General features: G+C 39.6%; 1 protein-coding gene across 5 annotated transcripts in view; it reads left to right on the top strand.

Annotated features, from left to right (window-relative positions):
* The window catches only part of RAB3GAP2 (RAB3 GTPase activating non-catalytic protein subunit 2), a 102,602-nt gene that overhangs the window by 55,416 nt on the left and 19,672 nt on the right, over nucleotides 1–27,514 (top strand). For all 5 annotated transcript variants that reach the window (XM_045048888.1, XM_045048889.1, XM_045048887.1 and 2 more), the window contains exons 13-24: nucleotides 1,391–1,530; nucleotides 3,304–3,520; nucleotides 4,086–4,229; nucleotides 4,681–4,763; nucleotides 5,312–5,376; nucleotides 8,088–8,178; nucleotides 10,841–10,968; nucleotides 13,238–13,454; nucleotides 13,837–13,934; nucleotides 21,059–21,164; nucleotides 22,000–22,160; nucleotides 23,230–23,458. In XM_045048888.1, coding sequence (XP_044904823.1) covers nucleotides 1,391–1,530; nucleotides 3,304–3,520; nucleotides 4,086–4,229; nucleotides 4,681–4,763; nucleotides 5,312–5,376; nucleotides 8,088–8,178; nucleotides 10,841–10,968; nucleotides 13,238–13,454; nucleotides 13,837–13,934; nucleotides 21,059–21,164; nucleotides 22,000–22,160; nucleotides 23,230–23,458 — 1,679 coding nt within the window. The remainder of the gene's footprint in view (nucleotides 1–1,390; nucleotides 1,531–3,303; nucleotides 3,521–4,085; nucleotides 4,230–4,680; nucleotides 4,764–5,311; nucleotides 5,377–8,087; nucleotides 8,179–10,840; nucleotides 10,969–13,237; nucleotides 13,455–13,836; nucleotides 13,935–21,058; nucleotides 21,165–21,999; nucleotides 22,161–23,229; nucleotides 23,459–27,514) is intronic.

The raw sequence follows: 27,514 nt of genomic DNA, 5'->3' as shown, positions 1-27,514 counted from the left end.
ATTTTGTGTTTAAATCGTTTGTGTTACCTAATATAAAATACTACCATGAAGGGAAACAGAATCCACCCCCCCTTGTAGATATTCTTTAACTAAAGAGATATAACGAACTGTCTGTTATTAAAATTTATTGAAGATTATCCTCTAAGGTTGTTTCATATTAATTTAAAATACTGTAACACCTCACATTTTCTAAATTCACTTAAGAATCAAGAAGTAAGCCAAGCTGCCCTCTGCCTGCACACAGATGTAACAGAATTTGGACACTTTGTCTCAGGGGCTTTTCTCAAAGTGAGTGCACTTGGTCCTTTTGTAGTACCTCTCTACTTTTATCTTGCAGTTCTAGTAAGATTGGTTATAGACCAAGAACAGTTTAAAGATAATTATTTAGGGGCACCTGAGTGGCTTAGGTGGTTGAGCATCTGACTTCAGCTCAGATCATGATCTCACAGCTTGTGAATTCGAACCCCGCATTGGGCTTGGTGCTGACAGCTCGGAGCCTGGAGCCTGCTTCCGATTCTGTTTCCCTCCCTCTCTGCCCCTCACCTGTTTGTGCTCTGTTTCTCTCTCCTCAAAAATAAACATTAAAAAATAATAATAATAACAATATAGTTATTTAGAAGAGGGAGAGTTCTTCAGGCAGATTTGTTGGTGCCAGTAGATTATGGTATCTAGCAGAAAGTAGAGGTTAGAAATACAAACTTAAGGGGTACCTGGATGGCTCAGTCTGTTAAGCGTCCAGCTCTTGATTTTAGCTCAGGTCATGATCTCACGGTTCGTGAGTTCAAGCCCCTCATGGGGCTCTATGCTGACGGATTGAGACCTGCTTGGGATATTCTCTCTCTCTCTCTCTCTCTCTCCCCCCCCCTCTCGCTCTCTCCCCCCCCCCTCTCTCCCCCCCTCTCTCCCCCTCTCTCCCTTCCCGCTCTCTCCCTGTCCCCCTCCCCTTCCCTGCTTGAGTGTTTGTATGCTCTCTCTCAAAATAAATATTAAAAAAAAAATGAACTTAGGACAGACGAAATATGCTTGTATAGAAGCGTAGTATTCTAAAATTGGTCATGAGGGTACTGTTTCCTCTGACATAACACTTCATCAAGAAAAGATAGTTATACTTGATATTCTCTAAAAATATAAGATTATGGATACTTATGTGGAAAATCTATGAAATAAAACTTACCTGTTTTTATTTTATAACGGAAGAAACTTCTTATGCATTTTGTGTTGCAAAATGTCTGGTACGATTAGTTAATAAATTCACCATGAATCCGTGCAAAGTTTATATTTCTTTACCTAAAAGCAGATTTTGCCTATTTTATTTACACATTTCATTATTCTGTTAACTTTTTCTAGATTGGAGTTTGATTTGAGCTTTTTATTTTCTTTTAAATATCAGATTTGGACTTCCAGATTCTAGACGCCATGGTGAAAGTATATGTCTGTCTCCATGTAACACGCTGGCAGCAGTAACGGATGATTTTGGCAGAGTTATTTTATTGGATGTAGCTAGAGGAATCGCAATACGCATGTGGAAAGGTACTTCCTTATAAAAATCTAGAAAAAAGTTAATTTGCTTTTTACCCCTATAGTTGAGCAGTATTCTCATCCTTCAGCTTCTAATTAACAACACTGCTTAATGCATTACGTGTATGCTTTCTTTCTTTCTTTTTTTTTTTTTTAACAAGAACTCCCATCAGCCACACTTGATCCAGTCCAGTTGGTCTGTTAACTTTAAGTTTGATCAGTTTATACGCTTTTAATTTCTTCCTTATGTCCTTTTCAATTCTGTCCTTGTCAAATTCCTGAAGTCAGTTTCTTGCTCCTGTTATATATTCATTCCACTTCACAAGGTCACACTTAAGTCAGATGTTCTCTTCAAATCTAGAATGCTAAGTCTTTCAAACTGAAGACAGCAAAATAATTTTTGCTTATTTGACTTCCATATCCATATGCTGGGGTCAGTTTCTTGGTAAAATGTCAGTTAGGAGTTGTAGTTAGTTGCTAATAAACAACTCAAGTTTGGGATTGTAATGATATGCCCATGACAACCTCAGGAGCCCAGTTGCCTTTTATGTAGCTTCCCTACTCAAGGTTATTTCATGGTTCAAATGACTACTGGAGCTCCAGTCTTCTTGTCTGAGTTCCATGAAGGAAGAAAGGAAGAGGAAGAACTTCCAACTGAGCCAGTCCGCTTTGAAGATGATTCCCTGCCAGGCTCTTTCCACAGTGCATTAGTCAGGACTTAGTCACATAGTCATACCTAACTATAAGGGAGACTTGAAAATATCTAGGCACATTGTCAGCCTGAGAAAGGTAAAATCTCTTTGACCAAGGAAGAAGGGGAGAATGCATTGTTTTGGAATCCTTGGAATAGTAATATGTCAGTAATATGGTAGGAAATCCCAGCTGTGATGCAATGTGGTCTCTGCTTAGCAATGCGAGGAAAAATGGATTTGAGGAGATTAAAGTACTCTGGACAGATGGAGACCAGTGTCACCTTCTTGCCAGAGAATTCCTGCAGTGTTTACCTGTTACATGTTTAAGTGTCTATAGAGGTAGGTTTCAGCGCCGCAGACACATCATTTCTTCTTGGTGTCTGTCTTCTGAAATAACATCAGGGATGGTTCTCAGCAAGACTTTTCCAGAATATAGAAGACATAGGTGTCCCAGCGGGCCCACATCCACTACAGCAATGTTGTTGGAGGCATTGTGGCCTTCCCTTCTGCGGCTGGTGCTGTTCCCCCATATTTGGAAGAGAGGGGCCTGTGGCCGGTGGAAGGGGCCCCCCTGAGATGGAAGACTGTTGTCGGCTGCCTCTTCTCAGAGGCAGGGGCTTCCTGCTGCCACCTGGCACCACATCCCTCCCGTCTGCGTAGCACCACAGGATTTGAAAAGCACAAGATCAGGTTGATCTTTTTCTTACATTTTAATGAGACTTTTATTCAAATCCAAGCCTGGTAACCTCCCCCAGAGTTTTTAAAGGGAAAGAATTTTTAAAGAGAAGGAGGGGAGAGAATGGGATCAGGGAAGGGACTCATGAAGCCTTAATGACAGCCGTTTTTTTTTTTAAAGAAAAAAAGTGATCAGAAGCAAATTTAACAAAATTCTGGATTTAGTATGACTTGGTGATTGAGTCAGTATTTGTTACAATTATTATCTTTTCTGTTGAAGCCATTTCATAATAAAAAGGTAATGTGCTTTTATAGGTCTTCTTAAACCCCTGGCTAAAATATCCCAGAGTGCATCAGAAAGCTACGGTTGAACCTAGATTAATTAACTAATTAGCTGCCCTTTTCCTCTGTCTCAAAGGGTATCGAGATGCACAGATTGGTTGGATGCAAATCGTAGAGGACCTCCACGAAAGGGTACCAGAAAAGGCGGATTTTTCCCCCTTTGGAAATACTCAGGGTCCAAGTCGTGTAGCTCAGTTCCTTGTGATCTACGCACCCAGAAGGGGAATCTTGGAAGTGTGGGGCACACAGCAGGGGCCTAGGGTAGGAGCCTTCAACGTGGGAAAGCACTGCAGGTAAGCCGCAGACCCCGTCATTTTCCTGGTTACAAAAAGGAATGCTTTTGTTCAAGTAAAGCTTTTATTAAAGCTGCTTATTAGATTGCAAGTCGTTTGAGAATTGCAGTGTTCTCTATTATGGTTTTTCCCTGTGAGTGCCTGGTATATAATTAAGGATTAAGTATTTAATAACAACAACAAAAAATCTTAATGAAAAGGCCATGATATGCTACTGAATTTAATAAAGTGACCTGTGGTGTTGCCATTGGCCCCCATCCCTTACTTATGCTCTGGGGGCTCAAAAGGAGAGATTCCTTCAGATTCCCATGGAGATGATGTTAAGTGAGGTGAATGCTTTGTTTGCCATAGGCCTGTCACTTAATTTTTCTAACACATTTTAACAAGGCGTCATTCTACCAGTCACCTCTGCTTCACTTGTGTTTTTGGTATCAGTTAGTGTTTATTTTACTTAGTAGTGCCCTCAAATCGAGACTAACGTAGGGGTCCCTAGCTATAATATAAGCACTTCTGGCATTTCTCCTTTCTCTAATATTCTTACCATATTGGTATGTGATTTCCTCAGGCTTCTGTATCCTGGCTATAAAATAATGGGCTTAAATAATGTCACCAGTCAGAGCTGGCAGCCACAGACTTACCAGATCTGTCTTGTTGATCCAGTGTCTGGAAGTGTGAAAACAGTAAACGTTCCTTTCCATTTAGCACTGAGGTAAGATCTATCAGGTATCCCTCTGCTAGCTTTTCCATCCCGTGTTTTGCTCTTGGTTTTGTAGTTATTGTTTTGTTGTTGCTGTTTTTTTCTCATTAGACAGAGATCTTTATTTTATTTTTTTTAACGTTTATTTATTATTGAGAGACAGAGAGATGCAGAGCGTGAGCAGGGGAGGGGCAGAGAGAGGGGGAGACACAGAATGGGAAGCAGGCTCCAGGCTCTGAGCTGTCAGCACAGAGCCCGACGTGGGGCTTGAACTCACGGGCCGTGAGATCATGATCTGAGCCGAAGTCGGTCGCCCAACCAACTGAAGCACCCAGGCGCCCCTAGACAGAGATCTTTAAAGTTAAGTAGGAAGAACATAAAGGAAAAGAGAGTTGGAGTGTGCCAGACTTAGAAGGAAAGCGATTTCATGTTCTGTAAGAATTTGTTGTGTTTATTGTTTTAGCGACAAGAAGTGTGAGCGAGCCAAGGACATGCACCTAGTGAAGAAACTGGCGACCCTGCTGAAAACAAAACCTCCTAATCTCGGTGGGTGTCCTTTAGTCAAAATAACAAAGCATGCTCTTTCATCATTTTCTAAATTAATAGCATATTATAAACGGAGCCATCGAAGTAGTTCAGGGGCGCCTGGGTGGCTCTGTTGGGTAAGAGTCTGACTCTTGATTTCAGCTCCGGTCATGATCTCAAGGTCGTGGGATGGAGCCCTGGGTCGGCCTCTGTGCCGGTCGTGGAGCCTCCTTGAGTTTCTCTCTCCCTCTCCCTCTGCCCCTCCCCTACTGTTGTGTGCTCACTTGTGCTCTCTCTCTCTCAAAAAAAAGATTCATCTCTGAGCAGTTGCAATTCCTTAAAATAAGGTGAGCTGCAAGTAATCCTGTATATATTTTATTGGAATTGCTCTGTAAAGATGAAGCTTGCCACCTGGGAGATATTAACATTCATGTAAAGTAACAATGTGAGAGAAACCAGAAGTCCTGTAGACTGACTGATAGCTACAAATATATGCATTTTTCTTTCCACATAAAGTTTACCTTGTAATAATAGTGAAAAATTTAGTTTGGTTAATTTTCTCTTTGTAGATTTGGTTGAAACAGAAATAAAGGGATTAATTCTTGATATTAAGTATCCTGCAACGAAGAAACAAGTAAGTATGCATGTGAATTTTCCTGACGAGTGGATGTAACCTATTTCTCTTAAGAAAGCCTTTGTTTTCCTCTTTCCCTCCAAACATGACAGGTTAACGTCTTCCTTTTCATGTTTTTATTCATGCATCCTTTTTATATTCGTATATGGAAGTTGTGTTGTCTCTCTTTCTCCTTCTTTTTCTTTTAAAAATTAAGCAATACTACCATACACGTGTATGCATGTTTTAGACACAGACACACATATCTATACGTAGCATTTATTCAGATTAAAGAATAATAATAAACACTTATGTATGACCAGTCCCCTGAGGAAATAGAATGTTACCACGAACTCTGACGAGCCTCCTGTCCCTCCTCAGTCCCCTCCCCCATCCCTAATGTGACCAGTGTTCGGAATTTCGTTTCTCTACAGTTGATGGATGTACTGCACGTGCTCACATACTGTATGGATTCCACCCTGTGACTCTACTTTCTTCACTCGCCTCCTGTCGGTGGGCATTTAGGTTGTTGCCGGTGTTTTGGTTTTTTGCCATTACCGTGATACTGTGATTATCCTTGTACTAGGATACTGTATCTTTGTTTCCTGGTGCCCGGTGTGCAAGAGTTTCTCCTGAGTTTTATACCTAAGAGGGGAATTGTAGGGCGTGAGCTACGCTAGCCGTACTAGTTGATGAAAAATTGCTCTCAAAGTCCTTGTGCTGCTAGTTCGTGTTCTCACGTGTGCTGTGTCAGAGGCCCTTGTCAGGCTTCTTGAGTTTTGCCAGGTTTGGGATTCTGCTGTGACAATTCACTGTGATTTCTGTCCTCGCACCCTCTTATCAAAACCCTCATAATGCTGCTTGGGTTTTGGCTGTCTGAGTTCTTACACAACGCTTCAATCCCCGTGGACATCTCTGAACTCCTAGTCTACTTTTAATCAGAACCGAATAGCCAACGGCTCCTTGTTTTCGAATTACTTGATGTACATGGGTTATAGCTCACCGGTTTTTTTTTTCCCTTTTTACCTCGTTTGAGCCCCTCCAAGTAGGGTCTTCACCAAAGATGTCTGTTTCATAATCCACAGCAACTAAAGTAATGCTGGATGTGTGGGAGAATTTAGTGAATACTGATTTCTTATCCCCTCTTACTCTGGTAGTCATTTTGTTGAGACACTTCTTCTTGTTTTATTGTAAAACAGTCAAGTCCCTGTGACTTTTCATCCAGTTTCCCTTCTGACAGGGCTAATTAGCGCTCATTTTCCTCAGGGCAGAGTCTTGGTTATGAAAGCCGACGTTCCTCTGACAAGGCGGGCGTCCAGGAGACGTAGTTCAGAGAATCTGTAGAAAGGGAGGGCTCTCACCCAAACACGGCTTCTCATTTTGATACTGTCTTTTCTCTTACTTACATCCTGGAACAACAAAACTGGGAACTTGAACATATTACAAACTGTCATCTTGGCCTTTTTAAAAATTACTGCACTACTGAATTGTGCGTGAAACTATGAATTTTATTAAAAATGTTGGAAAAGCTGATAGTAAAAGTTGTGTATTGTTTTCAGCACTAAGCGGGGAAAGGAAACCAGGTTAGGCTTGAGATGACTGAACAAATAGGCAGCCAGCTGCCCCTCTGTGTAATAAATACCAGAACACAGGCGGTTACATTTTCTTGGGTGTTACCTTTCTCAAAAGTCACTTTCTTCAGGGGCGCCTGGGTGGCGCAGTCGGTTAAGCGTCCGACTTCAGCCAGGTCACGATCTCACGGTCCGTGAGTTCGAGCCCCGCGTCAGGCTCTGGGCTGATGGCTCGAGCCTGGAGCCTGTTTCTGATTCTGTGTCTCCCTCTCTCTCTGCCCCTCCCCCGTTCATGCTCTGTCTCTCTCTGTCCCAAAAATAAATAAACGTTGAAAAAAAAAAAAAAGTCACTTTCTTCATATCCACCATGTAGTGAGGCAACTACATCATGGGCTTGACCAACCTCTTGAGCCACCCTCTGAGCCCGTTTCTTTCCCACACACACACAGAGGGGGTTGTGATACCATTTTTGTCTCATGCCATATTCCCAGCCTGCTTTTGAAACTATTTAATCTCATCGATGAAAAAGCCAATTTAACGTGGTAGTATGAAAGGGTAAGTATGAGCTTCAGCCGCTGTGTCTACCCATTGGTGATTCTGATGGTTGCTTCTTTAGGCATAAAGGGAGATTTTGGAACTATGGTGAAGGCTCTAGAGCATCTACTGGGAGAGGGCAGGAGAGGTAGCTGGGGTGAGGTGGCGCCATATATATCTCCCATGGCCTGTAGGTTGACCTGGCCGTGCTCAAATGCACTCATTAGGCAGTAATTAAGTTCTTGTCAGATTTTGTTATTGGCACATCAGCAACAGCCTCTGCTTTTCATTTATGCCCGTGGGGTATAGACTTACACTCTTCTTCCTGGTGAATGGCTTTGTCTCGGTTTCTGTTTGTCTTGGCCGTTCTGTTAAACACCAGTTGCCTTCTAGTTGTCTCATTCTGAGTCCGGACTCTTTGTCATCCACCATATTGGGTATGCGATGAAATTCATTGATTATTACGTATGATGCAACCCTCATTCTCAGGTACGTATGCTAAAACATCTTACCAATGGAGCTTCCCTTGGGAATTTGGGGCAACGAAGGTGGAGGCATAAATACAAAACTTAAAAAACAAAATCATTACCTTTTAATTGTTGCAATTGCTCAATATCTTTCTTCTAGGCTTTGGAAAGCATTTTGGCAAGTGAACGTTTACCATTTTCCTGCCTTAGAAACATCACTCAGACTTTAATGGACACTTTAAAAAATCAAGGTAATAGGGTTTGTTCTGATTGGAGGTTCTGGTCTCACTTCAGATTTTACAATTCTGATTATAGAAAGCTGTTCCTGTGAAAGATACCATGACGTTACTTCAGCGTGGAAATAATACATATAAGACATGCTATTTGGAGACTTTTACTCCCTATTTAGTATATGCGCTGATCTTCATCTGAGCTTTCTCTGAATATGAAAATATTTCTCTTTCAAATCTGTCTACTGGGGGAAGGACACCAGCATAGGATGGCAAGAAGTGATTATTCTGATACAGCTGTACACATGTGAAAGCCATTGGCACGGGGAGGAGATGAGCTGGGGGTGTGCAAAAAACAGCCAGGTTCTCTGGCTGGCATTTTCTTCTGTTTACCTTTATGGGAGGAGAACGGTTTCTGCAGATGAAGAGTTCTTTAATTTTGTTTTGACAGGGAAGATGATAAAAAAATTTATGCTTTGAATTAATATTCTTTTAGTGTATAGAATCCACATTTTCTCATCCATTTCCCTCAGGAACAACTGAGGACTTCCCAAATCGGACTATGAGTAAATTATTTGTTCTGTTTTTGTTTGTTTGTTTTTGTGTTTTGCTGTTCAGAATTTGTCGAAAAAGAATTATATCTCTATCTGTAGGATTTTAACTCTGTACTCCAGCTAGCTAGCCCAGCAAAATTCAATTTATTCAGAATCCCTAACATCAATTAAATTGTAGTGTGCAATTTGCAGACTTCATCTAGTTGTGACTTTCTGCTTGTCATGTTAATTATATAAAGCCAGCTTTATATTTATATTTAAGCCAACGTAAAGTGGTTTAATTAGCAAATCCTAGTATCCTCTTTCAACACTTTCAGCATCCTAATTTTGAGATTTGCTTTCTCCACACATATTTAAAGCTGCCTTTTGGAAGATAGTGAACTTCTTTAGTGCATACAACTTGTTGGAAATGTCTGTTAAAAAGCATAGTATGCTTCTGAAGCTCCCCTGTCCCTCAAGGCTTTATCAAAATCTTAAAATTTATTAAATCAGAATTTATCTTGCACTGAGCTGAGAATAAACCAAACACCACTGTTGGAGCTCTATAAAATCATCACTGGTTTCAAGTTCTACCCAGAACTGGGATTCCTAAAAATTTTACCTATTTAATATGTTAATGTTTTATTGTGGCTATAACAACTCTTGGAGGTAAAGTGTCTGTCTTTTGAAATAATAGTTGTTTTATATTAGGTTATATCTAAATTACCATGCAGGAGGGGCGCCTGGGTGGCTCAGTCGGTTAAGCATCTGAGTTCGGCTCAGGTCGTGATCTCACGGTTTGTGGGTTCGAGCCCCGCGTCGGGCTCTCTGCTGACTGCTCAGAGCCTGGAGCCTGCTTGGGATTCTGTGTCTCCCTCTCTCTCTGCTCCTTCCCTGCTTGCAGTCTGTCTGTCTGTCTCTCTCTCTCTCTCAAAAATAAATAAAAGGTTAAAAAATTTTTGTAAGTTGCCACGCAGGCATGTTTTATACAGAGAGGAGTATTTCTCTGGTATTAAACTTTCTTCAAGAAGCCTGATGGACGGATGGGGAATGTCACTGTGGTCTCTGCCTCCCTTGAGGGTGGGCCTGTCACAGTCACAGTTGGCAGCAGGCACCATGGTAACGGGAGCCAGGCAGCTTCCTTCCGGCCGGCCTCTGTGTGTGGGCACAGGAGGCAGCGTGTGAGCTCCGGGCTGACGGAGGATACCTTCAAGGCTGCTTTCGGTTTAGTGTTTTAAAAATTGAGTATTAGACTCAGGTAGCTCTTTCTGTTTTTCCCCACCTCCCCTCCACTACTAGTCTGCCTTATTTCATTTAAGAATTTGGATATTTTTCCATGATGGAAAATACATACTTGTAGCTTATTAAGTACCTCAATATTTAATAGAAAAAAACATCAGGCTGGGAATGCCAGCTGGTGCAGCCACTCTGGAAAACAGTATGGAGGTTCCTCAAAAAGCTAAAAGTCGAACTACCCCTATGACCCAGCAATTGCACTACTAGGCACTTATCCACAGGATACAGGGGTGCTGTTTCGAAGGGACACATGCACCCCTGTGTTTATAGCAGCACTATCAACAATAGCCAAAGTATGGAAAGAGCCCAAATGTCCATCAATGGATGAATGGATAAAGAAAATGTGGTGTATATATACAATGGAGTATTACTCAGCAATCAAAAAGAATAAAATCTTGCCATTTGCAACTGTGTGGATGGAACTGGAGGGTATTATGCTAAGTGAAATTAGAGAAAGACAAAAATCGTATGACTTCACTCATGAGACAAAACTTCACTTTAAGAGACAAAACAGATGAACATAAGGGAAGGGAAACAAAAGTAATATAAAAACGGGGAGGGGGTCAAAACAGAAGAGACTCATAAATATGGAGAACAAACTGAGGGTTACTGGAGGGGTTGTGGGAGGGGGGATGGGCTAAGTGGGGAAGGGGCACTAGGGAAGCTACTCCTGAAATCGTTGCACTATATGATAACCAATTTGGATATAAATTTTTAAAAATAAAAAAATTAAATCAAAAAAATAATAAAACATCAGGGAAGTATATAAGACTATGAATGTTAATGAGAGAAAAATCTTTTGTGAGTCGGCTAACTAGATCTCTTTAATGTATTTTTCCCCTCCACCTTTTTAGAACTGGAGTCTGTGGATGAAGGATTGCTACAGTTTTGTGCCAATAAACTGAAACTACTCCATCTTTATGAGTCTGTCAGTCAGTTAAATTCCCTTGATTTTCATTCAGACACACCATTCTCAGATAATGTAAGTAATTCTCCTCATCATACAAAATAATCTCTTGGATTATTGTTAATGTTTTAATTGATAGTAAAGTAGAAAATTAAGAATTTTTAGGAAGTATAAAGGTGTATTTCTTTACCAGACCCCCTGCTGGCTCTCTGTGCCTTAATGTTAAATTTATATTATTTATTCTAAGATATTACATTTTATTATTAATCTATTTTTACTACCGTAGAAGCATTGTTTTTTTCTCATTTTTTTAAGGTTACTTCATACCACATAAGTTTGACAAGATTTGCCAATTACAATAAACTTGGTTTACTAAAGTAGGAAAATTTTAATTTCTTTAAAGAAAAAAAAAAAGATTCTGCCAAACAGAAGAGATTGGTTTTCTGTGGTGGTGTTGTGAACACATTCCTACAGCTTGCTCTGTTGTATACCACATAATGCTTTAAAAAATTCTGTCTTACATCATAGTGTTTCATTATAGTAACTGTTCTATGTTTTTATTCTGTAAAACATTAAAAAATGGCAGCGCCTTGTAATCTTCATTACGGTGCAGTATTACTCATTTCTGGGGCATGTATACAAATTCTTACTTTCCATACAGAGCAATCAATAGGGAAGGAAGTAAATAATAAATAAATAAATAAATTTCTTATAGGGAACAGAGGGAAATATTGTCCTGTCTTTCCCTCAGATTCGTGTGTGACTGGGCACAGGTCGCTTGCCCTGAAAGCCTCTTGTCTTCCACTTCTCTCTCTAAAGGAAAATTAAGCGATTTTAGTTATTTGTCAAATCACTGATAATGCTTTTAGACAATTACCAGGTGTATCTGAAACTTAATTGAGGTTTAAAGTGGAAGCCTTTTATTTTAAATATACGTATGTGAATAAAAATTTTTAAACAGAAAAACAAGAAGATTTTTCTCTTGGAAACCACTTACGTATTCTTAACATCTTTTTAATCTTTGGGATTATAGATGGATTTCATAAAAACATTTTAACAGTCTTCATCATTTTCTGTGATTGCCATTATAAACGACAAAGCCATTTTTGGAGATCTTTTGTTTTTCTTTCTACTTCAGCAGTAGTATAAAATCTTTCAAACAACAAAAAGGTCAGGTTGATTTAATTATGTCTGTAGGATTGCCTAGACGTTTCATAGATTCTTAAGTGCTTAGTTTTTTTGTAAGATCCAAACTCTCCTACTTTGCCAGAGAAAGTTAAGTATATGTCATTAATAATCCCTTATAGAATTCATTTCCACTTAATAGACCCAGTATAGTCTGCAAATAGAAAAGATTTAGAAAATTTAAGAAATCAGTTTCTTAACTGATTGTTCTTTTTTTAAGTTTTAAAGCACTTTTTAAGAATTATAAAAATTATATTTTGCTGTGGACTTTTAGATCCTTTAAAAATATACAATCATTTTCTAGGCTGAATGGCCAATATTGTACATGTAAAACTAAAATTCAAATTTGAAATCATTTTTGTTGTCTGTGGGACATAGTTCATATAAGCTCATATCAATTCAGTATAGAATTGAATTGAACTGCTGGTGTGTGTTCAGTGCACTTTGCAATTTACTGCTTGTTTTTAAAAACAACAGCCTTAATAAATAGAAAGCTGCATTCTTAAACAAGCGCAGTTTTATCAGCTAGCATGGGGGGAAGAAAGTTGTGCTTGCTGTGGCAAAATGGTCTCTTACGTATGTGTGTGTTTGTGTATGCTTATTCCTAATTTAGAAAAATAATAGTATCAGGAGATGTTTTTGCACATATGGGATATAAAAATAGTTTGAAAGCCTGGCAGGATGTTATCTGTGACTTTTCAATCCCTGTGTCCCTAAGAGTTACATAGAGGATATACATGTAAATACAGTGATGATTGGTTTCCAGTATTTTATTTTATTGTGTTTTTGCTGCTTAACAAATACTGTTTCAAACAGACCTTTAGTTTTCTTAGAATCACAAGGGTTGTAGTTGATACTCTTGTAATTTTTTTCTGATTATACATTAATACGATTAGGTGTAATCCAAACATTTTAGAAGAGAATATTCTCAAGACATTATATAAAAATGGTACTTTTAGTTATATGTAGTATTTCAAGATTAATTTATTTAAATAACACCCCACTCATGATTTGAGAGTAAAGTTTTAAGCGGAGTACGTTATAGCCGTCTTTTGCTCATAGCCTTGAATTTCACCTCAGATAATGGGGTCGACTCCTTTGGCAGAGTCAGAGAAAGAGTCATGGTCTATTCAAGACTTTTTTTTTCCTATTTTTTAAGGACTTGGCTGTGTTACTGAGGCTTGATGAAAAAGAACTGCATAAGCTCCAGGCATTACTAGAGAAGTACAAACAGGAAAAGTCCAGAACTACTACCGTCCGATTCTCTGATGATAAGGATGGTGTGTTGCCTGTAAAAACATTCCTGGAATATTTAGAATATGAGAAAGATGCGATCAACATAAAAAAGATGAGTGAAGAGGAGTATGTGGCTTTAGGTAGGTGGCATGATAAACTGCTCTTTGAAACCTGCCTCTTCGGGATGAAAGCCTGGGAGGAGTTCACAGCATCTCAGAGATTCAGTTTGTTTCAAAAGTAAATTAATGAGAAAATTTTATGTATGTTTTTCAGTTAACATAAGATACTCTGGATATGTAGACACTATGTCATAAAGGTTTTATTGATTATTACTTACACTAAAGAGACAGTGCTAGACATGGAATGATTTGCCTTCTGCTATAAAGTCAACAAACCGAACCATTCATTTCTCTTCTCTCGTGCTGTATTGCTTCTCTGAGGATCTAGGTTGCAATTCAGGAAGAATGTTAGTCCAAATGGTAAGTAGCTGTTGGTTCATGCATTTTGCTTTTGTTTTACTAGGCAGCTTCTTTTTTTGGAAGTGTTTGCATGGAGAAAGCTCTACTGAGGATATGTGTCGTACACTGGAGTCAGCTGGACTTAGCCCTCAGCTGTTGTTGGTAAGGTTTCTTCGCATGCTCTTCTTCCCTTGCTGATGTCATCTGGAAGTGTCAGTCTTTTGTTTTGTTTAAATGCCATTGTCTAAAGCATATCATACAACATACATCAAACCTCCCAAAAATGATCAGAGAAACTTATAGTTACCATATTTGAGTAATAATTATTTCTCTAATTCTCTATAAATTGTAGCATGCAGGTTCCATGGTTGGCCTAAAATAAATTTAGAATCTGACACATATGCGTGCATTTATAGTGGGTTGTGATCATCAAGGAAAATGTTCATATTGGAACTAAAAAAGGTCTTATTTACAGAACAAAATCAACTTCCCTTAAAGCAATACAGAGTTGTTATCAAACATTCCCAAACTTTGAAAATAGGTTAGGGTTTAGTCTCTGTGCTGTAACAAATGTAAAACAAAAGAATCATCCAGTAGAGAATGGCAACACTAAATGTTTGCCCTTCTGCAAAGGACCCTGTCGTCATCCCTTTTCTGTTCCCTCCCCCCTTACATGCACAAATACGTACTTTTTCACATCCTTACTAACATCTCCTATTTTGGCCAGGATTTGGGCAATCTCCCTCCGTAAGCCTGTTGACTGTGGTCATGTATTGTTTTAATTGAACATTTAATCTTCTGAAAACAGATTCCATTCTGTGTCACTTTGCAGTATGTATGTCCGAAAGTAAAGTAGTTAAAGATACATATAGATTGTACATGGATTTTCATAAGCAGCGTTTTTTGGTTTTGTTAGCATGTGCGTATGAGTGGGGGAGGGGCAGAGAGAGAAAGAGAGAGAGAGAGAGAGAGAGAGAGAGAGAGAGAGAGAGAGAATCTTAAGCAGGCTCCATGCCCAGCGTGGGGCCCAACACAGGGCTCTATCCCACCATCTTGTGACCCTGGCAGCATTTCCTGAGCCAGAATCGGGTCAGATGCTTAACCAACTGAGCCACCCAGGCACCCCAAAACCAGCTTCATTTATAATAGCCCAAAATTGCAAACTACGCAAATGTCCTTCAGTGGGGGAATGGTTAAACTGTGGTACAGCTTTACCAGGAATACTCCTCAGTGATAAAGAGGACTGAGCCATTGATTGACACAACACCTCTAGTGAACCGCAAGGAAGATATGTTGAGTGGAAAAATGCCAATCTTAGAAAGACATGTACTGTGTGATTCTGTTTTTGTAACAGTCATGAAATAGCATAGTTACAGAGATCGGGAATAGATTAGTGGTTGCCAGAGGTGATGGGTGAGTGAGCCGGGAGGGACGGGTATGGCTAGAAGGGTTAACACAAGGGAGTCTTGTGCTGATGTATAGTTAAGTGCTTATAGTGGTAGTGTGTTTGCAAAGTTACACATTTGGTAGAATTGCATGCACACACGTATGGGTGCATGTATTACTGGTGAAGTTTGAATACACTCTATGAATTTTACCAGTGTTAATTTATTGGTTTTGATATTGCATAAGATGTTAGCATTAGGGGAGACTGCAGGAAGGGTGCATGGAACTTCCTTGAGCGTTTTTGTGTGTGTGTGTGCCACTAGTGAATCTTTCACTGTTATGAAATAAAAAGTTAAAAAGAGAGGAGGTAAGTATTGCTTATTATTCAAAGTTGAGATGCTTAAACAGGATGAGTACAGAAGACTTCTTATTTCACACTGTGTTTAATCAGTATCAACAAATTGTTATTTGCATTAAGTCTGGGGTCTAAGAAACTGGGAAAATACGAACCTTAAATCTTACCTCACTCCATATATAAAAATTAACTCAAAATGGAACATAAATATAAGAGCTAAAGCTACAATACTTACAGGAGAGAACATAGGGGAAAGCTTGGATTGAGCCAAGATTTCATAGGACACAAGAAGCATGAGCATAAAAGAAAAATATTGGTCATTTACACTTCATCAAAATTCAAAACTTCTATGTTTTACAGCTGTTAAGAAACTGAAAGGCAAGCCTCTCTTTCAGAATTTATACTTGATAAATGAACTGTAGCCACATTAGGAAAGAATCTGTACAACTCAGTAATAAGACAAACAGTACAATAAAAAAAAAGCAAAAGATTTGAACAGACCCATCACCAAAAAAGATACATACAAATGGCAAGTGATCACCTGAAAGGTGTTCAGCATCATTTGCTGTTAGGGAAATGCTAAACAAAAGTACGGTAGCCTCTTTCTCAAGAGGGTGACTGAAATGAAGTCTACTGATGGCATCAAGCGTTGAAGAAGTTGTGGACTGATCGGAGCTCTCAGCACGGCTAATGCAAACGATAGCACAACAACTTTGGAAAACAGTTTGAAAGTTTCTTATAACGTTGAACATAAATTTACTATAAACTCTAGCAGTCTCACTCCTGGGTATTTAAGAGGAATGAAAATAGATGCTCACATAGATCTGGAATCAGATATTAACAGCAGCTTTATTCGTAACAGCCCAAAGTGCAAGCAACCCAAATATCCGCCAGCTGATAAATGGATAAACGATGGTATCCATACAGTGGAGTGAACTGCTGGTATACAGAATAACTGTGCAATGAATGAATGAATGAATGAATCTCAAAAGCATTATACTAAGTGAAAACATCCAGAAACAAGACTGCCCACTGTATGATTTCAGTTGTATGAAATACTAGAATAAGCAAAAATATAGGGACGGGGGAGATGGGCGTTTGCTGGAGAATGAGGGTGGGGGTTGGAGACTGACGCCAGGAAGCACAAGGGAACTTTGGGGAATGAAGATATGTTGGCCACCCAACTTAAAATCAGTGAACTTTATTGTAAATATGTAGATGTTGTAAGGTAATCAAGTGACACATATTATGTAGGAAATCTCCCTGCTTTAAACCCATAAAGCTGTGATAGAAATATTGTGCTGTAGAATTTATAAAATGGGTTATAATTTGAAATTATTTTAAAAACTCATCTGAGAGATTGTATTTCACACATTCCAAATGATTCATCTCTTTTCCCTTGTTTTTCTCAGACAAATGGTTTACGGCTAGATTTTTTTTTTTAGAAGTATTTTATCAATAGCTGAAAGCTGTTAAGCAGCCGTGTAATTTTTTAAAATCCTGCTGTGAGTACAGAGAAATAAACAAGGCATTTTCACTTAAAGTGTGTAATTAATAGTATGAATAGGCAGGGAAGGGGGAATGTCTTTAAAAAAAAAAAAATACAAAGCCTAAGAGTTAAGAGTAAGAAATGGAATATACAATTAAAAAAAAAAAAAAGACAAGCTTTTCAAGAAGGCTGCTTGGTCATTGTGGTCACGTTGATCAGAGAAAATAGTGGCCGGCACGTTGAGGCCGCAACTAAGCCATCTGACCTCGGGGAGATAAAGTGCAGGGGTTTTGTGTCCCCGTGTAGTAAGTGTGTGTCCTGCTTCATCCTGCTCATCCCCAAAGAAGTTAGTGCCAGTGTCAAAATATTGGCCAGTGATATTTCTCTAGGCTATTAAATTTTAAAAGGTTTTTTTAAAGAGAATAAATGTCTATTATATTCAAGGAGTAACAGACTTTTAGGAGTTAGGCACATAAACATTATGAATAAAAGGTGTTTGGTCTTTCAGCAAAATATATTATTACTGTTATAAAGACACACTATTTGAAATGCTAATTCTTCCTATTTTTCTGCAATATTTTCATAATAGTTTTATTGGAATTATGTTCATGAAGAAATTTGGTACTTGTAATCTAGGTTGTATGTGTTTGGGCGGTATATATTGTTAAGTTTAGAAATATTTCTAGATATACTTACCATTTTTTTTTTGTAAAACTTACATTTGATTTAGTCACTATTTTACTATATTAGTGTAATTCACAGACCGATAGCCCGATAGTTTTTAAATGCTTAAAACGATAATGTTGAAAACTCTAATTACCCTCAGTGGAATATTATCAAGTTTTAAATCTGTAACCCAAAACAGATCTAGTTTTCAGCAAAGACTGGAAAGTAAGGCTCCTCCAAAAAACTGACAAGAGAAGTTTCTTTTAAGTAGAGACTGGACTTAACAGATGGCTTCCTCACATTCTGTCTGCTGGCATTTCTGCTGAGGGAAGGGTTTAAAACATCTGGGTTATTACTATTACAGGAGGATACTTAGCAAGAGGTACAATTAACTCATTAAGCATTAGAAGCAGCTACCAAGGACTCCTGGGATTTTCTGTTTCATTCTTAGGTACAGGTTTTACCAGGTCTTAGATCTTGCTTGACTTAGAGGAATTAACTGAATTTCCTCTCAAAGTTTCTCTTAATAAAAATCTCATACTCACATATCATCTGGTAGTGTGTCGAGATGTGACATTTGTGTGTGAAACAACAGTATACATTTATAGTATGAATATCCACGTTGTAAATAAGCTGACTTTTTTACTGTGATGTATTGAAAGAATATTTTGTATTTACTAGTTATAGCTACCTTCTGTATGCTTACTCTGTTATGTATGTTCATGTGTATGTTTTTATGTGGTATCTTATCTCTGTATTCTCTTCTTTGATTATTTTTCTCCTTTTACCTTACTTTTTTCTGATGCTTAAAAAATCTTCCTCTTGCTTGTAAGTGATCCTAAAATTGTGTCATTGTGTTCTGATGACTCCCATGGCATCCTCTCTTTCATACTGACTTTTTACATGCAAACTAAAGCAAAGCTGATTGGAATTTTTAAAGTTCATTAAAAAGGGGGAACACCCACTGTGTCATAAGCAAAGATTACCTTGGTGGAAGAAAGTTAGAAAAACAGGGCTGACCCAGAGAGAGACAAAGAAAGAGGGTTCAGTAGAATAGTTTTTTGTTTTGTTTTGTTTTGTTTTAGAATTTGCTAAATAAAGGTGGTGGTGGATAAGGGGGAATGGTTAGTTGGAGAGAAAACTAGAAGGGTTTATAGTATGAAGAAAGATTCAGGGTATGGCATTTACTTTGTCTAAGTATGATTTAGTCTGCAGTAACCCCTTGGGTTGTGTACCTTTTTGAGCACTTTGAAACTTTGTTGCTGATGAGGAGATGAATCAAGCTTGAAAAGACAGACTGTAAACCTGTAAGTGTGTTTAGAAACCTGCACGGTGCCTGGGTGGTGCAGTTGGTTAAGCTTCTTACTTTGGCTCGGGTCATAATCTCTGCTTTCATGAAGTCAGGTTCTGTGCTGACATCTTGGAGCTTCAGTGTCTGTGTCTCCCCCCTCTCTCACCGTCCCCTGCTCATGCTCGCTCGCTGTCTCTCTCCCCCCAAAATAAACATTAAAAAAAGAAACCTGATGTGCTCTTAAAATACCCCTGGGGCCTATATTTTGTGCCTGAAATTATTCAGAGTGAATCTAATGGCAACTTAACAGTGAAGCTAAAAGATAAATTGTGCCAATTCCCCCATTTCCTTTTGATTTGCTTCATAGCACGTGTGTTCATCGGACACTGACATGGTTAAGTTCTGGATTTTGGAGTGTCTTTGTTGCCTTTACAGGCAACTCTTTTTTTTTTTTTTTTTTTTTTAGCCTGCCTAGTGGTTATAAGTAGCACTGTTGTATGAGGTTACGAGAAGATCTGGAAGAGAGGGAATAACCTTGATAAGTGGATAAAGTCAGTCAAAACTTCGTGGACTACATAGGATGTTGTGTGGCAAGTGGAGTGAATGTGGCATAATATGACCGTGTTTTTATAAAGCAGTGACCACCTCTCTGTTATCCCCCTGCCTAATGCTCTCTGGGTAGCTATACTTAAAACACTACTAGTGGCTTGGCACATGGTAAGCTCTGTATAACCATTAGCACTTATTATTGTTCACATTGTCTTATGAATACGCAGGCAAATATGAAAGCACATATTTGGTTGTAAAAAAAAAAGTTTTGGAGGTGCCTGGGTGGCTCAGTTGGTTGAGCGTCCAACTTTGGCTCAGGTCATGATCTCACAGTTTGTGAGTTCAAGCCTCACATCGGGCTCGGTGCTGACAGCCCAGAGCCTGGATAGGATGAGGTAGAAAGGCTGACATAGGGAGAGACATAAGAGTTAAAAAAGGGAGACAAGTAAAAACAAAAGAAAACAACAGTACTTTTAAAAGTGTGTATTTTTTATTTGTAAAAATTATGTAACATGTAAGTTTATTTGTACATGTACATGCTTGTGCACATGTATAATTTTTTAAAGAGAAAAGAAAACATGCGTGTTAGAATCCAGCAGATCTAGGTTCAGACTTTAGGCCTAACTCATTAGCTATATGGTACCGGGTAAGTTACTTTTCGTCATATGTACAATGTGGGAGACTATCCCTGCCACAAGGTTGTTGGAATTGAACGGGGTGATGCCTGGCAGGTACTTCCCTCTCCTGGCCCATAGGTCATTCTCATAGGTTAATTTCCTTCAGACACTTCTTCAACTTCCTACTCTTCTGAATTTTTGAGAATTACTTGTACTAATATATTTAAAGTGATAATCAACCTTTTATTTTCAAGGCTTTTTTTTTTTTTTTTTTTTACATGAAGGTCCAGGCTTTCCACAAACACCAGTACCGACAGGTGTGGTGCTGTGCCTTTGAACTTCTCATTATCTCAGAATTATGTGTTCAAATTTTATACATCTTCAAATACTTGAGTTTTCAGTAGGTATGCTGGTTCATAGGCATCTTAAAAGTCACTTATGTTGATTTAGGTGTTTTTGCTTAAAGTCTGTTTCTCATGCCTTATTTAAAGACTAGAATCTGATAGTTGTACATGTCTGTTCACCATTGCCAAGTCCACAGTGCCTTGTGGCCAATGCGGGGTAAGGTCCACAGCTCCAGATCCTTCCTTTCCTCCAGTCGGCTGAGTGGCTTCTCACCAATCCACAGCGATCTATGCTAACTTGGTAGTGACCTTTCTGGTAATATCCTCCGTAATCAAGGCTCAACCTGGAAGGCAATGCTTAACCCAAAGAAGAGATGGAATCGGTGGAATTTAGTTATCTGACAGATGATAGAGAATCTCTTAAGTAGACAAGGTGCCTTTTCTGTCCCTCGTGTTATGTGATACAATAAGCAACCACTTCTTTCTCCCTCCGAAGGACTGAAGCACTCATATACGCACATGTGCTCTCTTGAAAACTGCAACCTTTTGTTTATTTATTTTACTGAAAATTATTTAAATTTGATTTCAGGCTCTGCTGCTAAGTGTTTGGCTTTCCAAGGAAAAAGATATTTTGGATAAACCGCAGTCTGTGTGCTGTCTTCACACGATGCTGTCCCTCCTGAGCAAGATGAGAGGTAAGATAGATGCCGGTGGAAACCGTGGTTCCCCAGGCCCTGAGATGCAGGCTGCTGCTTTTGCAAATGAAGATTAATTGCCATTTGAAAACCACAAAACTGGGAAAGGAGGATGCTTTCTCGAAATAAAAGGAGACTACAGTGTACAAAACGTTTCTCTAGAGATTCTTGTATGTATGAATAGCTCTCAGTGAGTTCAAAGCATGCTGTATGGAAATTAAATTTATATTTTGTGTAATCAAAAGTAATGTGATATGAACAATGCGTTTTCTTAATTCATTGAGGTAAGTCATATGGTCTTTGGTGGAGGTCATTTTTAAATTATTTTTGGCCTCATTAGAATAATAATCCGTTACATCAAAACATTCAGTAGTAGTGGGGCACCTGGGTGGCTCAGCCAGTTAAGTATCCGACTCTTGGTTTCAGCTCAGGTCAGGATCTCAGGGTTCATGAGTTCAAGCTCCGCATCGGGCTCTGCGCTGACAGTGCAGAACCTGCTTGGGCTTCTTTCTCTCCCTCTCTCTCTGCCCCTCCCCTGCTTGTACTCTTGCTTTCTCTCAAAATAAGTAAAATAAAACTTAAAAAAAAAATTCAATAGTAGTTTTCAGCAATGATGAAAATATTCCACAGATTTACAGTTGATTCAGAAGCAAGACCACTAAAGGCAGCCTAAATAAATGGGATATAAGTATTCTGATAAGAGAAGTTATGGATTTGTTTTCTGAGTCATTCAGAAATCTACCAGTGCATAACTGGGGAATTCAGCTTCTGCATTACATTTGAAAAAATCGACAAGCTCCGAGTCTCTTGTTTAACTTTCTCTTTTTGCCTGCAGTGGCCATCGACGAGACCTGGGACTCCCAGTCTGTGTCCCCGTGGTGGCAGCAGATGCGGACGGCTTGTGTTCAGTCTGAGAACAACGGGGCCGCCCTGCTGTCTGCACACGTCGGCCATTCCGTTGCCGCACAGATCTCGAACAGTCTGACCGAGAAGAAAGTAAGTGGGCAGGGGCGCGCCCATGTTTGGATAGGCTGGGTCTGTCCCTGTCCAGCCTGTGTCGGGGCTGCGGTGTCTTCAGTGTTATGGAACATCTGGAGTTTGAAATGTGTGCCCAGCAGGTTCTTATTTGTCTTGTTGGGAGTGAGGGGTGCTGCCCTTAACTTGTTTATTCAGATGACATGCGTATTTGAGCTGAGCCTTCACCTCATGGCATGAGGGGTAAAGTCCTGCAGGTGGAGGGCAGAGGTCTTCCCCCTCGTGTGTGGTAAGTCCCTTAAACATGTATCTCCTGCTTCGGTTCCGTCTGCAGGAGGTCAGGGTTAGACTGCGTTATTTCTGAGCTTTGTGGTAGCTCTCAAGTTCTGCGGTTGCATTGATAACCTCTGCCCCCTCTTTTATAAACAAGTTGTTTTAGGGGATGTAGTGTTGAATGACACATAAAAGTTTCCTATTAACCGTTTTGCTTTGTGGTTTCTCCTCATCTCTTGAACACTCAAATTTATTTTAAAAATCTCATATCTCATGGTAGATCAAATAATTTCTTTCTAGGGGACGTTGCGTTTAATTGGATGAGTCACTTAAATGGGCCTGTAGACATTCACTTAACACTGTCGGTCTGAGTATAGTTTCTATGCTAAATTTAAGAGTACTGGCTTAAGATGTTTATAATAATGGAAAGAGAAGAAGTTTGAGATACGTTTTGTATGTTGGTGAGTGCATTTTGAAGAGATACCAGTACCCGGTACTGACCGAAGAGACCGGGGCCCTTGTCAAGGATGGCCCTGCAAACGTGTTGAAGTACACACTGGATGAATCGGGCGTTACTGCAGATCTTCTTGCAAATGTCGAAGCAGTGAGTCCAACTCACTGTCGCCCCAGAGTCTGCCGTCTCCTCCTGTCCCTCCTGTTCCATCCCAGTCAAGTAGTAGCATTTGTGAACCAGCATCTGTGTGCTGCTTTGTGATGTATCCTGACGGTCTGTCATCAGCTTTCAAGTTAAAAGCTCATTCAAGTTAATGTCGATCCAGATTCTTTGCCAGAGTATCACCAGTGCGTTTTCTGTTAGTTTTCCCAAACAGTCTTGGGTGCTGATTCTGAGGCCCTCACTGACTCCTGGGAGGCCCTCTCTCTTGACACCGAGTACTGGAAGCTCCTGCTGAAACAGCTGGAGGACTGTCTCATACTTCAGACACTACTTCACAGCAGGGCGAACACGCCAACCTCCAAAGTGTCATCGCTGCAGGCTGAGCCCCTCCCGAGGCTTTCTGTCAAAAAGTTATTGGAAGGAGGAAAAGGTGAGCTGGAGTGTATTTGAGCGTTGCACCTGTATATCTGCATGTTTATGTCCTGGGCGTTTCTGGTGGTTTTTATAGAAATGACTGAAAGAATAGGGAAAGAGAAATACACTCAGATTAAAAGAATTCTAACTAACCCACCACGTACTTCTTCTCGAAGTCTGATCCTGTCAGTTCCCTGCTCAGGAACCCTCCTCCCGCTTCCCCCACCTAGAAAACCAGCTATGGTTCTCAAAGAGTGCAAAGAAAGAGTCAGAAAACCCTCCCTTTTCTGACTTCGTGTCTGTGGGAGGCTGGATTTTCCTCCTGTACTTCAGCCAAAACAACAGATCACAGTGGATGGAGAGCAGAAACTGATGGGAGACTCCAGATACGAGCTGCACAGTTGAAGAGATTGGCAAAGACGTAGTGTTGCTCCTCTTACTGAACGTCTTTTGTTGCTTTGGGGAATACAGCTATTTTCATAAAATGTTATTAACACATAATAGGCTTATTATTTGTATTTAAAAATGAATTAATAAAAATATTTTAAAATTTTGTTTTAACTTATAATACCATAAATATCAGTAAATACAACCCATAAACTCAAATTTTTTGGGATTGTCAGTAATTTTTTTTTTAATGTTCATTTTTGAGAGAGAGAGCGTGAGCAAGGAGGGGGCAGAGAGAGTAGGGGGGACACAGAGGATCTGAAGCAGGTTCTGAGCTGACAGCACAGAGCCTGACATGGGGCTCGAACTCACAAACTGTGAGATCATGACCTGAGCTGAAGTCAGACGTTCAAACGACTGAGCCTCCCAGGTACCCCTGGGATTGTCAGTATTTTTTAAGCATTTAAGGAGATTCTGAGACAAGAGAGTCAAGAACTTCTGGAACAAATATAAACTCTTAAGTCTTTTCTCTAAGAATTTGGGGCTTTGAATCCAACCCATTTTTCCATTTCTTGCTGCTTGATTGTGGTTCTAATGAAGGACCTGTGATTCCCCATCTCTGAGTCTGAGCCTGCCCCCTTCCTGCTCCCCACCTGTCCCATTCCGGATTCTAAATTACATGCCTTTCTCAAGGCCCAGCTCAAATGCTACCTCCTCTAAGAAACTGCTCATGATCCACTAGCTGCAAATTTTCTCTTCTTCCTCCTAATTTCCACAGAACTTTACACCCTCTTCTGTGATTTATTACTTTCTACTGTCCTAGAGACATTGGGTTCCTTTGACCATAAACCTCTTGAATTTTTAACCGTCATGGTGTAGTTTCTTTTTACCAGCAGCTCTTTCAGGCATTTGATACTGGAATGAATATATTTCTGGATTTATAAATACCTGTGTATTTATAGATTTTTTATTTAGTTAACTTGTTTTCTCGAGCTTTGTAAGACTTGTAAGCTTTGACCTGAGAGGCAGGCTTTCGGTTTGGCACATATTAAGTGGCCTATGGAGCTGCTCTGAAGGAACATAGGCTGTGGATGCCATCCTGGCACTCGCCTTCTTCCTTGTCCCAGTTTGTCATTATAACCCAGAAAGAGCTTGTACACTCATGAGCCCTAAGTTTTGCAACTGCCACCCGGGGGACATCTCAGGTCTCCTAACTCTGGTGGCCGGTGGGGTTTATGCTTGTGGGCCTACAAGACTATATATATTTGCGTACTTTCAAAAGCTGATACCTGAGGTTCTGGCTTCAGTCAGCCTGAATCGAGGTGTTAAGATTCTCCCTTTGGGACACTGGCATGTCTCAGTATGTCCTCCACTACTAGAAGCTGTTAAAAATATAATAGGCTGCTTGGATAAGCACAGAGGCTTGAGAGCCAGCCAGGAGCCAAGGCAGGATTGAACAACAAGTTTCATCTCCTACACAAATCCACTCCTTTAAGACTAGGAGAGGTGGTTCCATCTACTGTATAGAAACCATAGGGAGTCCAGCAAAATGTAGAAATAGAGATATTCCAAAAGAAAGAAAAAGATAAAACTTCAGGGAAAAAAAGCTTTAATCAAATGGAGATAAGTAATTGACCTGATAAAAGGTTCAAAGTTATGATCATAAAAATGCTCACCAAACTGGGGAGAAGAATGGATGAATACGGGAATAACTTCAAGGAAATGGAAAATAAAGTAGCAAGTAGAAGTCACGAGGCTGAATAATATGGTAACTGAACTCCATATCCACTACAAGGTTTCAGCAGGAGACTAGATGAAGCAGAAGAAAGGACCAGTGAACTCAAAGACAGGGCAGTGGAACTCAATCAGAGCAAAAAGAAAACATGAAGAAGAAAAAAAGGTAAAGATAGCTTCAGGGACTTAGGGGACAATATCAAAGGGGCTAACGTTCATACTGTAGGGCTCCCAGAAGGAGAAAAGAGAGAAAGGGGCAGGGATCTTACCTGAAGAAAAAATGGCTAAAAACTTCTCTAATCTGGGGAACATCCAGGTCCAGGAATTTGACAAAATTCCAAGTAAGAGGAATCCAAGGACCCGTATTAAGACACATTATTATTAAAAATGTGAAAAATTAAAGTCAAGGAGAGAATATTAAAAGCAGCAAGAGAAAAACAACTTATGTACAAGGGAACACCCCTAAGACTGTCAGCAGATTTTTCAGCAGAAATTTTTCAGGCCAGAAGGGAGTTGCATGATACATTCAAAGTGCTGAAAGAAAAAAAAATTTTCAACCAAGAATACTCTGTCTGGTAAGTAAGTTATCATTCAGGAGTGAGGGACAGAGTTTTGCAGACAAGCAGAAGCTAAAGAAATTCTTCAGCCCTAAACGGACCTTGTAAGAAACACTAAAGGGACTTCCGTAAGATGAAAAGAAAGGGCACTAATTCTTAACAAGAACACATGTGAAAGAATAAATCTCACTGGAAAGGTGTGTGTGTGTGTATATATATATATATAAAAGGTAGTGGATTAATCACTTATAAAGCTAGCATGAAGGTTAAAAGACCACTATGAGGGGCACCTGGGTGGCTCAGTCAGTTAAGCATCCAGCTCTCGATTTTGGCTCAGGTCATGATCTCACCATTTGTGAGTTCGAGCCCCATGTCAGACTGCAGTGACATTGCAGAGCCTGCTTGGGATTCTCTCTCTCTCCACCACCCTCCCCCCACCCCTCTCCCGTTCACACACACGTGCTCTCTCTCTCAAAATAAATAAACATTAAAAAAAAAATAAGTAAATACAAGGGGCACCTGGGTGGCTCATTCAATTGAGCATCTGACTTCGGTTCAGGTCATGCTCTTGCATCTGTGGGTTCGAGCCCTACATTGGGCTCTGTGCTGACAGCTCAGAGGCTGGAGCCTGCTTTGGATTCTGTGTCTCCTTCTCTCTCAACCCCTCCCCTCATGCTCTGTCTCTCAAAAAATAAAAACATAAAAAAAAAAGACAACTATGATTATAATAGTTAAGGGATATACAAGATAAAAAGATTTGAAATGTGACATCAAAAATATAAAGTGTGGTACCAGAGAGTCATTATGTTGAACTTTCCAACAGGATCAAACTTGTTATCAGCTTAAAATAGCCCACGACAGACACAAGTTGTTATATCTAAGCTCATGGTAACTACAGAGCAAAAACCTATAGTAAATACACAAAAGAGAAAGAGAAAGGGGTATAAACATATCACCAAAGAAAGTTATCAAGCCACAGAGGAAGAAAGCACAAAGAGAGGAACCATGAAAACAGCCAGAAAGCAATTAAATGCCATAGGCGTATACCTATCAGTAATTACTTTAATTATAAATGTACTAAATTCTCTAATCAAAAGGCATCAGGTGCCTGAATGGATGAGAAAACAAAAAAAAAAAGACCTCTATATGCTGCCTAGAGACTGACTTTAGATGAAAGGACACAGAGACTGCAAGTGAAGGGATGGGAAAAAATACTCTGTGCAGATGGAAACCTTTCTTATTTATTTTTTTAAGTTTAAATAAATTAAAAAAATTTTTAACTGTAACTCATTATACCCTATGCTGTCACCTGCTGATAGTGTAGGACCATCACTGTGATATTAACCTAAGCAATATAATCAAGGGCTTGATTCTAGAATGAAAATTACCAGTTG

Source organism: Felis catus, chromosome F1 (assembly GCF_018350175.1).
Source record: "Felis catus isolate Fca126 chromosome F1, F.catus_Fca126_mat1.0, whole genome shotgun sequence".
Lineage (NCBI taxonomy): Eukaryota > Metazoa > Chordata > Mammalia > Carnivora > Felidae > Felis > Felis catus.
The sequence above is the reverse complement of the archived record's forward strand: the minus strand, read 5'-3'. Positions and strand labels throughout refer to the sequence as shown.